This window comes from Cylas formicarius, unplaced genomic scaffold, assembly GCF_029955315.1.
Source record: "Cylas formicarius isolate icCylForm1 unplaced genomic scaffold, icCylForm1.1 PGA_scaffold_6__28_contigs__length_40554024, whole genome shotgun sequence".
Taxonomy (NCBI): domain Eukaryota; kingdom Metazoa; phylum Arthropoda; class Insecta; order Coleoptera; family Brentidae; genus Cylas; species Cylas formicarius.
Window position 1 is genome coordinate 5,657,540 of NW_026844347.1, and position 15,146 is coordinate 5,672,685.

General features: G+C 31.2%; 1 protein-coding gene across 1 annotated transcript in view; it reads left to right on the forward strand.

Moving 5' to 3' along the window:
* Positions 1–241: 241 nt before the first annotated feature.
* Positions 242–15,146, forward strand: part of LOC132702879 (protein-lysine N-methyltransferase EEF2KMT) — a 39,872-nt gene continuing 24,967 nt past the window's right edge. Inside the window, exons 1-4 of the mRNA XM_060671724.1 lie at positions 242–538; positions 621–923; positions 1,029–1,533; positions 5,826–5,927. Of these exons, the coding sequence (XP_060527707.1) occupies positions 446–538; positions 621–923; positions 1,029–1,533; positions 5,826–5,926 (1,002 nt within the window). The 5' untranslated portion in view covers positions 242–445 and the 3' untranslated portion in view covers position 5,927. The remainder of the gene's footprint in view (positions 539–620; positions 924–1,028; positions 1,534–5,825; positions 5,928–15,146) is intronic.

Here is a 15,146-nt window from a genome sequence, read left to right on the forward strand (position 1 = left end):
AAGATTTTTAATAGTGTTCACAATTGTTGTTTCCGTTTCCCTCGGAGGGTGGTGGATCGGTCCAGTCCCTTTTTATTAAGGCACCCCTTAGGTTATAAATGTTGGTCTGTGACCAAAAAATAAATCCTCAGCGAATGCCGGAAAATGAGCGAATGACCACAGCAGTTTTGCCTAACTGAGAGCGAAAAATATCTCTCACTCTCTTGATCTGTGATTGAAGAAACCTTTCTATTATAAATATATTTGAATTTCAAATGCAAATTTACTTCATAAACTTTATAAAGCAAAAGTTTAAATCAAAAAAGTTATAGCAGAGTATTTTAGAATATGCCTCTCATTAGTTGTTTACTGTTCGTTCTATTTAGTTAACTGCTTTAATTATCAAAAAGAAGTAGACAGTACAAATTGTTGATTATAGGTTATACATGCCCTATTCTGTTATAGAATGCAAAAAGTAGTTCAATCAGAAACCATTTTGAATATAGTTAAACAGTTTTTGACTGCGATTCCATTGAAACAATTTGTGTGGATTGATCAAGTAAGCTATATAAATAGTTTCTTGCTGAATAACCACGATTATTATTAATGTATTTGTCAATCACAACCGTAAAAATTTGCAGGAACTGTCTTTACAGAATCAGCGGGAATTATTAAATTTGACACTAAATTCAAGTTTAATTCTGGAATTACCGATCAATGTGGAATATCAAAAGGGTTTTCTCAAATCTCTTTTAAAGAAACTGGAAGATGAAAATGTTGAAATTTTGGATGACTTGTATATAGCTTACGGTCGATTAGTTTCAACTCCACCACAACATGAGTATTTCAAACATTACCTGATTGGGTCTGTCAACAATATAATAAGTTTGAAAGAAAACATCAATTTAATATCTGATGGTACTACAGGATTACGCACGTGGCAGGTATTTTTACAAATATTTTCTCTGCTGATTTTATTACATTTAATATCATTCAAATAAAGGCCTCGCAGCTTTCTTCTATTAATATATTTAGTTTTCTGTTTTTAGGCATCATTGGCCCTATCAGAATGGTGTTTGAAAAATAAGTTGTCACTTGAAAATAAAAATATTTTGGAGCTTGGTTCAGGTGTTGGACTTACAGGATTGGTGCTAATACTAAAATGTTTCCCAAAGAAAGTCTATTTCAGCGATTGCCATAAAGCAGTGCTGAAAGCACTATGTGATAATATTAATTTAAATTTGTTGAGAAATGGATCAACATTTGTGGTAAACAGTCAACTATTTGAAAACTGCTTATTAGATCAAATAGTAGGAAATTATACTGAAGTTAGGGTTTTGAATTTACCATGGGAAGAAGTGGATAGTGAATGGTGTAAAAAGATTGGACAATTAGATTATATTGTGGCAGCTGATATAGTCTATGACATTGAACTTTTTAAACCCTTGTTTAGAGCTTTGGTCTTATTAACAAAATTTTGTCATGTACCGGAATTGATTTTTGCCTGCACTGAGAGGAACGCGAGTACTTTGAAACATTTTCTGGAAGTTATAAGTAAGTAACCATGAATATGGTTATTCCTTATTTTACACTGAGCTTAAATTCATATTTTTAAAAACTTGTTTATTACACCCTTCAAAATGGTGCATGCGCCAGGACGCTTGTAATGTTCTTGAGGTTTATGTATTTTTTAAATTGCAAATCAGGTAAGAAAAGGCATAATTTACTTTGACTAAATACATCCATTTCCGTCCAACAAACATCAAAACATTCGTGATCACTATCAGTTCAAGATAGTCATAGTCACTTTCAAAATTTGTTTAATATTTTGATTTCTGGTGATTTCCCGATATACTGTGGTCTATATACTCCACAATATGTGATCAATATAAAAAGGAGTTATCATCTTAAATTTGAAGTTGCGAAAAAAAAAATATATTCATTAAAGTTGAAGTTTGTGACGAAGCGAAATTTATTGGCTCTATTAGGGCACGTTCATTTACGTTTTCCATCGCCTTGAGAAGTAAACTTTAACAGTTTTGTCCCAGTCTATAAGTCTCTTTTTAATCTCGCAAAAAAAACTAGTTTTAGTAATTATTTAGTCTGGAGCTATAAAGTTTTATTGAGAATAAAATAAACATTGACGTAAGGAACCTCTTTTAAGACTTAGATCTGAACACAATGCTAGATCACATATTCCTGCAGTTATTAGAAGCTTCCCCCCGCAAGCTTTCGTGGCTCGCAAAGTCACCAAACTCTTTGTGAAAAATATCAAAAAACCTAGAGACAAAAACTGTTTGGATTCACTGATACTTTGAAAATATTATATTGCTATAGCGGATGGCACAACAAAGTGGGAACACTCTATAACTTTGAAATGGCTTAAGATAGCGATTTTAACTTGGGAAGGGTTAATATAGGCTGAATGTCCAATTTTTTGACAATATGTAGTGAATGGTTGCACTTCCGATCTGAGCGGAAACGACAATAACTTCCTAATTTTAAATGGCACAACCTGTATTTTTATGCTTTTTGGATTTAGGAGATCATTCAACGTAGCATAGGACGTTTTTTTCTCTTTTTTTATTTTGAAAATTGTATCTGGGAGGGTGTGACCATCATAAATACTGTTTACTGGATCACCTGATCATGAGAAAGGTTGTAAATGACACTTTTCTTTACTTGTCTAATGGCAAATAGCATTTAATGTATTGAACTATATTTTTTATGATACCCTGGTTTTTCAAATAGCAATCTAGTGGGAACAAAAACAACAAAACAAAAACTTAAAAGCGGTTCTTTTTGTAAGATTTTAAAACCAAAATTTTTAAAATCCGTTAAAAAATAAGTTCACAGGACGGAAAAAATCAGATAACCAAGATAAACCAGATTTTTATAATATCAAAATATTACTTAGGTGGCTTTGCTTCCATTTATCAAGTCGGCATGATTATGGATTTTAAAAATTAACAAAATAATCGTCAGAATAATTTTAGTATAAATGAAGAAATGGAAATCAATGTTGTAGGATGTAAATGTAAATCTAGCTCCGTCGCTAAGAGAAGTTGCATTAGAATTAGGCATCTCAAGAGAATCTGTGAGGAGAATTTTGAAAAAACACGGCTATCATTCTTTTAACCATAACCTTCATCTAAATCTTTATGAAGCTGACTTTGTAATATATACTATTGTAAAATATAGGTTATGCGGAAGTGCAACCATTGACTACGTATTATGAAATATTTGGACATTCAGCCCTTCCAAATTTCAAATCGCTATCTCAATCCGTTTAAAAGTTATAGTGTTCCCACGTCCTTGTGTCACCTGTGTTTATATTTTGGTGAACAAGGAACAACTTTCGTCTTTTAAATATATTACCTTGTATATTAAGAACTTTTTTGAATTCTTGAACTTGCTAGGCCTTATTTTATTTACAATATACCTTACAGTTACTCATGATATCAATAAATGAAATGACCCCCAGTAGCCCAGCTACAACTAGAGGTACTTATTTCTAGAACAATCGTAATTCTACATTATTATTCTTAATGTTGTACAGGGTAATTCACTAATACTCGGTCCCAACTTAAGGGCATGTTCATCAAAAAATGTTGTAAAGGCGGGTCCGAAAGCGCTATCCACATAGGACAATAAATAAATCTTATGCTGAATGGGGCGGTAATAATGGCCATCAATTAAATGGTAAAAAATCAAAGGAATTGCAACATATTGTGTAATATGCAGTTTATGCATATGGAAACCACTATCTGGTCAGAAAATTGTATCAAGAGGCATTTTCCAATTGTTACCGTACTGGTACTCAGAAAAATCATTGCCAATTGAGAGAAACATTTTATAGTAAAAAGTATGTTTGAAGTTTTTTATCTCTTTTCTTTTGTTAAAAAAGAACATATAGTTTCCGAACGTAAGGCGTGTCCATGCAATCGGGATTATTTCAAAATCGGGCTATTTCTGAACGAAAACGCGAGAGAGTAAACCTTACACTTCGATAACTAAAAGTCTGCGGTAAGAACTTCAAAAATGTACCTCCATGTAATTATTGAAAAGTTTTGGAATACTCCAAAAATTTCAGCTAATTTTTTTAGAAATGGTGGATGATAAATTGAAAAAAAAATCTTTGAAACCTTGTACCCTGAATGTAAATTGGGAATTGATTTCCTTGTAGAGGGGGATCTACTTTAGTGATATATTGAAAATATGAATTTCTGAATATTGCAAATAATTAACATTTTTTAATTTGTTTTATTTACATAAGTATTTTCTCCATTATTTTGCTTTCTTTTTGAAAAACGTTCTATAGACTTGAGATAATTTTTTTTATCAGTGCCCTTCTATGTTTATTTTTAGAGAAACAATAAATTCTAAGATAGAGTTGTATTTGGAACAATTTTTGGGTAATAATAATTATTATTATTACTAAATAATACATTCAAAATAATATAACAAATGCACAATGAATTTGAGAAATTTGTACGTGCATTTGTTCAGACTAATGCAACTTACCTTACTAGTTATTGCTCCATTTGATTCCCAGTCTCTTTTTTACCAGAAGTCAACAAGCCTCTTAATTTTTGTATATTCTCTATTTTGCAAATAGATTGGAAGGGCGTTATATATTCTAGGGACTGAAAACAGAAGGTTGCTTTGTACTGAAGCAAATTTTACCATCGGTACTGGCATGGTCTGATTTGTAACAAATCTGGTTCTTACTGATGTATATTTTGTTGAAACTTACTACTTTCCCTTTAGTAAACAATTCTTTAGAAGGATATAGTTTGTATTTGAATAATATTATTTTCTAAACACGCTTCTGGCTAATTGGTAGCGGTGGAAGAGCCTTATCGACTGGAGCACCCAAATACATATACCATAAGTTAAAATTGATTCTACTAAAGATTTGTATATCCTAAGAAGGGAACTCTTTGACAAACTTTGACGTAATATAAAAAATTTATGTAATAACTTGCGAATTTTTACAATGATATAATTGACGTAGTCATACCATTAACGTTGTGATCAAAAACCACCCTTAAATATTTTAACTTTGATGGAATTTATGTAAAGATCGCATTAACAATTAGTGTCAAAAGCAGCAGTCAAAATTATTAATTTTTATTCTTAGCAAGTCTGGAGCACCAACTTTCATCATGAAATAACTAATGAATTGGGTTTTCTCTAAATTAAGTTACACCAGGCTATAATCTAGCCATTTTTTACCTGACTTAGTAATTTTTCAGCATTTGCGACAGTTTCTTTTAAAGTTTTCAACAATAATCAATGCCCCATCATCCGCATAGTAGACAATACCTTCCTTCTGTAAAATAGAAAAGATTCCATTGATATATAATATAAACAAGGTTGGCCCCAGAACCGTGTCCTGCGGCACACCATACCCTCGGGAGAGAGAGCAGCTCAGGGAGTCAAATAATTTTACCTTTTGCTCTCTTGTAGGTACGATTTACTTAGTTTTTTTTTACTAGCCCTCTTCTCTTCAAATCTCTCCTGCAAGATATGATGCGACATAGTGTCGAATACCTTGGCCAAATATCTGTATATGAAAAACTAAATTGGCTAGCGAATAATTTACTGTTGCGAAAATGGCGTTGTTCTATCTTTAAAGATAATGAAATCACCCTTCGTACATTCGTACATGACAATGGTCAATTTATCATTATGCTTTTAATGTTTATCATAAAGCTCACTAAAATACAGTAATTCCGCTCTTGTTAAATTAAAGAAGCTCAGGTTTTGTCTATTTTTAGTAAAGTGTATGCGTACTTGAATAATAATTCATTATTTAGATTTGAATTTATTCAATTTTGCAGATGAAACTTTCAAGATCGAGACCCTGGAAACACCTGAACAGGACAATTTTATTTCGTGGGATAGCTCTGTCGTTCACATTTTTAAATTTACACCCTATTAAGGTAAGTCAATAATTATAAATTAGATTGCAAAAACATTCTGAAATTTCTGAACATCAGCATTGTTCAACCAGCTTACCTTGTTATTAGCCAACGGGTAATGCTTGTGCGAAAGTGGCCAAAGAAAAAATATGCCACAAAACGAGTTTAGTGAAACTATATGAAGAACATTTAAATAAAAAAAATTAGGCGGGTTAGTTTTGCTTGCAGACCTTCTTTTTAATTAAATTATATATATAATTGTAATTTTCTAAAATTTCACGGTATTGCAGTGGCGCAGACATCTCTTCTTTGATTAGTATGTTTGTTAGACTAGAGCTTTGACTTGTAAACTTATAAAATTGTTCGTTATATGTCCATATTAATGTGATTGAACTTGGTAATTGCCACAAGATATGACCTAAGGTTGCCGTTATTTCTAGACATGGCATGAAATTCTTTTTAAACTCACATCATACTTAATGTTTCGTTAAAGTCGTTTTTGATTGAAAAAAAATGTACGTTTTTGATGCTTTTACGCCGTATATTTGATTAAAAAAGCTAACGTGTTGCGATTTTTGTGACCCTACTTTTTTTGTGAAATAAAAGGTGACGCAAACAGAAATCCATAGCAATCGTAGATATTTAGATATAAGGTGATTTTCGAAATGTTGCATTTTTAGGTTTGTAGTTGGATTATGCCTTGATTTATTGAACGCTGGTCTGGATAGGCTTTTTTACGCAGGATCCAGTGGTATAGTCAGTTTTCTTCTGAAACTCATAAATTTTGATAAACAAAATAAATCGTCATGTATGTATTTTTTTTTTAATTTATGCATAAAACGATAAACATTTTTCTAATTCGTAATTATTGTTTTAATTTCTGCCTCTTTCGCCCTTCTGCTAACCCAAAAAAAAAATTAAAAATACCCAGAGACATATAGGAATGCTCCATAGAAAAATAAGTTGAGTTTAGATATCAACATTTGCGTGTTTTAGAAGGAAACTCACCACGCCACTGTATCTAGACGAGTTTTTACATTTTGAATAAGTGTGTGCATAACCGAGCGGTGTCTATAAATGCAAAATTTTTAAAATCACCGTGTATCAAAAAACGGAATATAGCTTATGACATTTCTGTTTATGTAATTTTTAATTTCACGAAAAAGTAAATTTAAATAGGGAAGGAATTTTGGAAAACCATACTAACAACGTTGTATTTTATGTATTTGTTTCCAAAGACAACTAGATGAACAATGTTAAGCTAAAACGCAAATTAGAAAAAAAATCAATAACACTCACAAAAATAAATAATTTTTCCGAATAACCCGAATCGTAATAAAATTCTCAATATAAGAAAGTTAAAATTTATTAAAAAACGGGTTATTTCAGAAGTTCATTCTGTAGTTTTTAATGTGAGCCAAACACGTCACTTTATCAACAGTAAAAAAAGATTTTGGTGTCTTTAAGAGTTTTTGATGTTTTAGATTTATAGTAATTTTAATTCTTTTTGACATTAACCTTTTTTACCCTTACTTTATAAATGCCACCTTGCTTAAATTGTAAAAATAGCATCAGCCCGACCATGCTTTATGAAAACAACTACACAATATAAAGGCTTCTGAAAAGACGCGTTGTGACAATGTTGAAAGCCCTGGTACCTCTTTTAGCGTCGTTCACTTGCTGCGATATTACACGCACGTTTACTAAAACTGCAAGAGGCAAGATGAAATATAGTTATAATTAGCGTTGCGATCATCGCAGATTATTCTTGCGTCAAGATTATAGAATTTATTAGCAACTACGTTAGCTATAATCTGGTCAATTTAAAAACACATTTAAGCATAAATGTTGTCATTAATTTTAAAATTACGTTTGCAGTTGAAGGCGTCTACTTAATTTAAATGAGTTTTCTGTGCGTATAGATTTGCTGATGGTTTGGAGTTTACACAGGTCTATGGTGATTTCGATGTTTGAAAGCTGTTTGCTTATTCGAATATTTTTGGGGGCCCTTTTTCCGAAAAACGCCATATTGTTGCTCTATATATTAAAAATGTTATTTTATTAATATACACACTTGTGACATGAATATGTTTGTTCCATGTTAGGCATGATTTTTAAATGAATTGATTTTTATGCAATTAAATGTGATTTGGCAACACCGGATAATATAAGATTTCTCTGCAAATCAACAGAGTTGGCGCAGAAGCGTCAATACAGCGTTGTAACCTGCTGATGCGTTTGGTTGTATTGGTCGTCGTACTAGTGCGTTTCGCGGCTGTCGTCGTTGTGTACTTCTAGTGTTTTAGAACGTATAAATATGTAAAGAAGACATTGTGTAAACAATTCAAATAACTTTTGTTATATCTGTGGCAGTTATATCGTAGTAAAGCAAAGGCAAACTATAACTTCTTTTTTGAAAAATGTATACCACGCTTATTTTGGCGTAAAAATTGGCGACCAAGACAAGTTCTGGGCTCTTCATACTGACTCTGTTATTCGACCAGTTACTCATGGACCCATGAACTTCCCTCTCCAAAAGAAATAGAAAACGTCATATCGTCAGAATCAGAGGCATCTAATTCCGGCCCAGATGACTCAGATTTCACAACAGATTTCAGAGTGTTTTACCACAGAAAATTAAATTATTTAATTAGAGATTTGCACTTTCCAAAGGATGCACCCGAATTGTTAGCGCCCAGACTTCGTGACAAGCCTTTACTGGCACCTAGCGTCACATCAAGCTTTTACGGGGATTGCGAAAATGAGTTATGTCAATATTTTACTCAGGAAACACCACTAGTGTATTGCAACAATATTCCTGACTTAGTTTAACGTAATCACTCAATCAATTTTGTTATTTATTTTTTATTTGTTGATAACATTCGCAATTTCCTACATTTTTTAACTAACATTGTGCAACTTTTCTCCTCCGGGTTTATAATCCGTTGAACTCGATATTAACGATCTAAGCTAGAGTGGCAAAGGCGTGATAAAAAATGATCACTTGATGATCAAGCAATGCTGTCTCTAACTATTTGTAAAAAATAACATTTATAATAATTTAACTTCTTAAAAAACCTCCGAGAAAATATCTCTTCTAAAATAGAAGAATGTATTCAATAAAGACTTAAAATACACACGTATTTACCTAAACATGTACAATTAACCAATATGTTTATATCCTCAAAAAGAAAGGAACTTAAATCTTGTCAACTTAGTCAAGTCCATTCCAAAATACTGATTTATATTTTATTTATAAGTAATAGGCAGAAATTTACATTTTCTTTTCATACAAATGATAAAATCGGATTTATAATTTGTAATTCTAATTTATAATAACTTGATGACTTATCATTTACAAAACAAAATAAGTATTTGTCCTAAACACGAAAATTACAGTTTAAAAAATGTTTATTAATTTAAATTCCTAAATTTTGCGCAAAAACACACCCGCCCTATTCCGTGTAAAATTTGATTAAATTAGTATTAGCTATTTGTTTAACTAAGAAGGGGGACGAGATAACTTAATAGAATATTTTTATTTATTTTATTTGTATATTGTATTGTATTTAAATAAAGCCGTTTTCATATCAGGAATCCTATTTTTCAACAAATGCTGCAAAATTTAGAGATACTAGTCGTCCAAGAAAGTTTTAATTTAGTTACTGTCTGGAGAATTTTGTAAATTCGCAGAGTCATAACTTCTCCTAGGAAATTACGCAATATTTTCAAATGATTGCGCATAATTAAAAGATTCTTTTGATGTATTAGTTTGAATTTGGGTTTTTTTCTTCAAAGAAGTACTCAAAATTTAATAATAGTAGCAAAAAAATTGTTCAGAGATTCTAATTGTACAAGAAAGCTTTATAAATACTGAGTTACGTCGCGGTTAGTGATGTTCGTCGAAATAATTCCCCAAGTCTATTATCAACTTGCGCCTTTTGGTTAATGAATATGGACTAAATTTTTTGTTAGCAATCTATTAATCGATTTGAGTTAGGTTCGATATACTTGTATCTTTAATATTTTTGTGACATACAAAAATAAAATTTGGGTTCACCACTGAAAATAAGTAGCATCATCAAATTTCATGTTACTGTCAGCCAGTTTAAAAAATGGTGCACATCCGGTACGACTTTTTAGTCCACTCGTACCCAAAATCGCATTTTAAATTGAAAATTAATACTCGTCGAAGAAGCCAGTCTGGTATAATGTAAGAAGATCAAATTACTTACTCTATTTTTTGTAAGTAGGGATATTCATTTCGGGACGGAATGTATTTTTGTACTTTAAAATAAAATAAAAAATAAAAGCCCCCACAGTTTGTAATCAAAATCTTAATTACGTGCAAATACAAGAGTAGCTGTTTACTAGTAAATGTGAGTTCAGGTCGAGTTGTGTTGTTATGTTGAATTTTGTAGTGTATTGGTACTAAGCTAGTACAACATAAATTGCAGTGAGATTATTTCCCTAAAGTATTTTTTCGTTTCTTGCTGAGCTGTTTAGGTATTAAAACAAAAAAATGTTAACTGGCTTATTTATATTATTGATTTTATTTAACTTGTACTGTTGTTTTCTTGTTTAGGTAAATGCCTATTTATTTGTTGTCTTAATACAAAGTTATCTTTAAAAATTTGAAGTGAAGTGAACACTTTTTTCTTGCAAAATTGGTCTAGTTTTCGTATTAAACGCTTCATGTTAAAGTCAATAAAATCGTAAATTTGCTAAATAACGCCCTTCAGCAAAAAGTATTGATCCCAAAACATGCTCCATTTTGGTAGTATTAATTAGGACGATTTTTTTTGAAAAACTTGCTTAAATATTTCCAGTAATTTGTCTTGGTAGTTTTTCCACAATTCCAAGTATTAAATACATCTCCATGTTTAGTTGACTGGCTGCTTTGTTGTGCTAACCAAATGTGATAAATTTTCAAATTAGTAATATGTGGTACAAAAAAGGAAGTCAATTTGTTAATCATCATTAATTGTAATTTATGTTTTTATGCAACCTAATATTATTCAAGCTTTACTTTAATTTAACTGAATCCAACAAAAAGTATAAAAATATAGAAATTGGTATTGTTTTCTTCAATTTGATAATTGTTTTTTGTTTGTTCTTACCTAAAGCGCTAAATGACATTTGATGAGTTTATTTGAATAGTTTTAAATTAGTTTTTGCTATTTTCGGCGTTGTTAGATATTTTTCTATGTAGATGTCTCTTCAGTCTACATAAGATTTGCAGATAAGTAGCGATTTAAACTGGTTAGTGGTTGTGACGATAAAATGCCAAACTCTAACTTCTCTAATCCGCTTGTTATTCGTAACTGACGTTAGGGCAGGGAGTGAGTATAAATTGAAATTATCATATTTCTAAATTAGCCAAATTTCTGATTGATGGCATACGACGGATTTCGTTTCGGATGGAGCATATTGCCATAGTTTCACTGAACTCGAAATAAAACTTTTTGCCTAGATTATTGCAATCGCAAAAATAGCGCCGATCCTAATTTGCGAAGGGAGCAGAATCGTTGGTTCTCCGTTATTCAAAATAGGCAATGAAGACACTATAAATGTGATCGGCTGTATTAATTGCTACATCATTCCACATTGGGTAGTGCGAGTTCAGATTTCCCATTATGATAGTTTTGCGATTAATAATAATAATATGTAAGTATAAGTATTTGTTATTTTTATTGTCAGGTTTGAGGTTATGTGCACTGGAACCCTCTTTATTTATCTACTAATTTTAATATTTGTAATATGTATTTTTGATACACGGACTCAAGACTATCTGGCATTAATATATCATTAAAATATCACCCTAGAATGTCACCAGGAAACGAAGAATTATTGACAATATAATTTATTCTTAGGAGCCGATATCTTGAACGGTTACTGGGAATAAATATTATATATTATATATATTAACGATACCGAGAAATCCATAAAAGACAAGAATTGTTCGGATTCGCCTTTTTTTAAGTAACTATTTATCGTCAGGGGTTGACGAACAGCTTAAACTGTTAAATATAAATTGCGATGTAACCATAATATAAACGACACGCGGAAACTGAGATAAAAATAATTATTAATAAGAGCTTAGCGAAATTATTACGCATGCTGTGCTTTTCATTTTATATTTATGTAATATTCGAAACGCGCGATATAGTCTGCAGCTTTAAAATACCGACTTCACAGACAAACTGTTTATTTACTTTGGTATGTCCGCTCTTCCACGGTAAATAATGGAATGTAATTTTACTCCTTAATAGAAACAGAAAAATAAACTACTGTAAAATGTTTCATTATTCTAGTCATATTTCATAAAAGAAATTTCATGGAATGACTTTTTAACTATTTAATGCAAACATCTTTGAACAAAACAGGATGTTATGTTATGTATTATTTTTAGGTGAGTTTAAAAATTAAATTAAAATTCTATTAAAAAGAAAAAGTTAAGAGCGTGGGATAAACTTACCATCGTTGGAAATACTATTGCTAAAATTGGGCGACACATAAACTTTTCTCCCTGTTTAATTTCTATTTTCCGATTTAAAGAATGCCGTTTTTGGTTTCCAGAGAAATTTTTAGGGAATAATAATCTCAAGATGTCCCCGGAGAGTAAAATTTTCCCCTTTTCAAGAACAGTTATACAGAATTGCAATTAGTGTTTTTTATATTGTTGTTTGTTAGCCTTGTATATTAGGTACCGATAGTCATACTCTGGTTTATGGTGTTTGTGCTAGACATTGTTATTACCATACTTTTTTGAGTTAAACTTTGCAGCCAACATGCAAACAAAAACACTTGTTTATACTTTATGCATCCGACTACAAGTTACAAAGTGAACTACAAACTCCTTCCTTTTCCTCGTCGACTCGTGCCGTCTTTTTTTTTAACATACTACAAAACAGAACGGTATTACGTCAGATAACTTGTTTTGCGATGTTTGAATAGCGCTAGATACGGCAAGACGATATGCTAAATTGTATTTTAAATTGTTAATATTGCCTGAGTCCGCTCCTTGATAAATCTAACCTTTGTAGAAAGAAAATCACTAGAAAATGGCAACATTTTAACTAGCCTTTATTGAAAAAAGGATAGAGTCTGATATAAAATTATTATCTGCAATTGTTAATACCTATAGATTTTTCGAAAAGTTAAAATGAACGCATATCTATCCTGTATATATTTTTTTTCATTAAATTACAAGTTATGGAAGAAGAAGGAAGTCATTCATCATTTCTGACCAAATACGTCGACGGCATCCTTTCCCAAGACGCAAAAATTCTGAAGATTGTAATAATTGCCAAATAAAAAAAGTATTTAGGCGAAATTGTCAACTTCCCTTGCGAATTTACGAGAAATTACCGATTTAAACGCGACAGACCGTTTTAAACCCAAGAAACCCAGAAAATTATGTCTTGGATTGGATTGGTTACCAAGCTTTCCGGCCAAGCGGCTTTTATTTTTATAACTATATTTGCACGACTGTCCCCCATTCGCCGGAAGTTACAGTGATTTATCTTTATTTAAATAGTCGCGTTACCTGCAAAATAGAGTAAATGAAATGCGTAGGTCCGGAAACTAAACAGCTATAAAGCCCAGAGCAGCTATATTGGGCATAACTAATATTATCCAACGACTTCTTGATGGCGAGTTTGGTGCGGTTAATAATTGATAATGTACCTCCTTAAATAAAATAGCGCGATATATCAATTTGTAATTGGACTGAAGCTGCAAGGAAACCTCTTCACTGACATTGACACCCAATTAGTCAAGAATATGTCTAAAAATTTTGCGTTCAACTAATGAACATATAATCAAATGTACTCCCAGCCCAACCAACAATTTTGTTGTTTTATAAAAGCTGTGAGAACACTTATAGAACATTTTTTATAAAATATTATTTTCTGTATAAAAATTCTAGAAATGCTATAAATTCAAAACAGGCAACATGTTTATAAAGTAATTTACTTATTTGGTGATTTTGTAACCTAAAGGTCACTGCTATCATAGTATATTCTGCAAAGAGTTTGATTTGGTACTAGCGACGAGTTACGGAGCAAAAGCTTAATACGCGATCATTAATTTTTGCAAAACAGTACCAATAAATTCAGTGTGTAGCGTGTGACGTTTGACGAATTCCCCCAAAGCCGGAACTAAAGTGCCGGATATCTCCGAAGTCACTCGCGAACGTGAATAACGAAGCTGGCGTCTTAAAATATGGAAAATAATAAAAAAGGAGTTGCTGATTCGCCTAGTAAATATAGTATTCACCAGCGCCACCGTGAGCGACAATTCCCTGACTTTAGGTCGCGGGATTTTTTTTTGTTAAAGAGAGTCTGTTTTAGTGGTCCGTATATTAATATTTTAAATATAGATAAATTCAGGCTGATCAAAAAGTGTTTTTATTTTTTAATGAAAATACCCCATTTTTATCATATTTGACTATTTGAAAAAGTTCCAGTTTTAAAATATTGGCAATAAAATGTTTTTTTTTTATTGTAAGAATGCTATGATGGCGAAACATGGCCAAAAAACAATCGAGCACTACATAAACGTCACTATTTTGACTTGTTGTAATTTTGAAAATCAATGTTTGATAGTTTTATGCCACATAATCATTTTCTATTATTATGGTTATTTTAAGGCAAAAAATGAACTGAAATCTACACAAAAACTGAATTATAGAGAAAATACGAATATTAAATAAAGCAAATTGAAACACATTCAAAAAAATATATAAAAACGAGATTTTTTATATAATAATTTTTTCTCTTGTTTTTTAAGATGTTTCTTGTATTTTGTTCATCTAATTAAATTGTCTAAATGCCTGAATGTGTTTGATAAATTTTTTTCCATTTTCAAATATTAAAAAAAATGTTAATGTGTTAATAATTTATGAAAAAATTATAAACGACAGTAAATAGTACCATTTACTTAAGAGCTCGTATGTTTTTTTTTCTACCTTGTTCCATGTTACCTTTTGGCCAATAAGTTGCGGTTTAGTATTTTTACGATGGCACCTCTTTTTAAATACTATAAAATTATAAAAATGGGGTGTTTCCTTTTGAGAATAATGACAAAGATTTTTTTATTCAAATTTGGAAAGTTCGTCTGTGGCCGCCCTGTATTTCTTTATTTATAAAATATCAGCACCCACTGCTAAGGAAATCGACCTAAATATATAACAAAGGTTTTCAGCCCGAAAACTTGATAAATAAAATAGATGTAGAT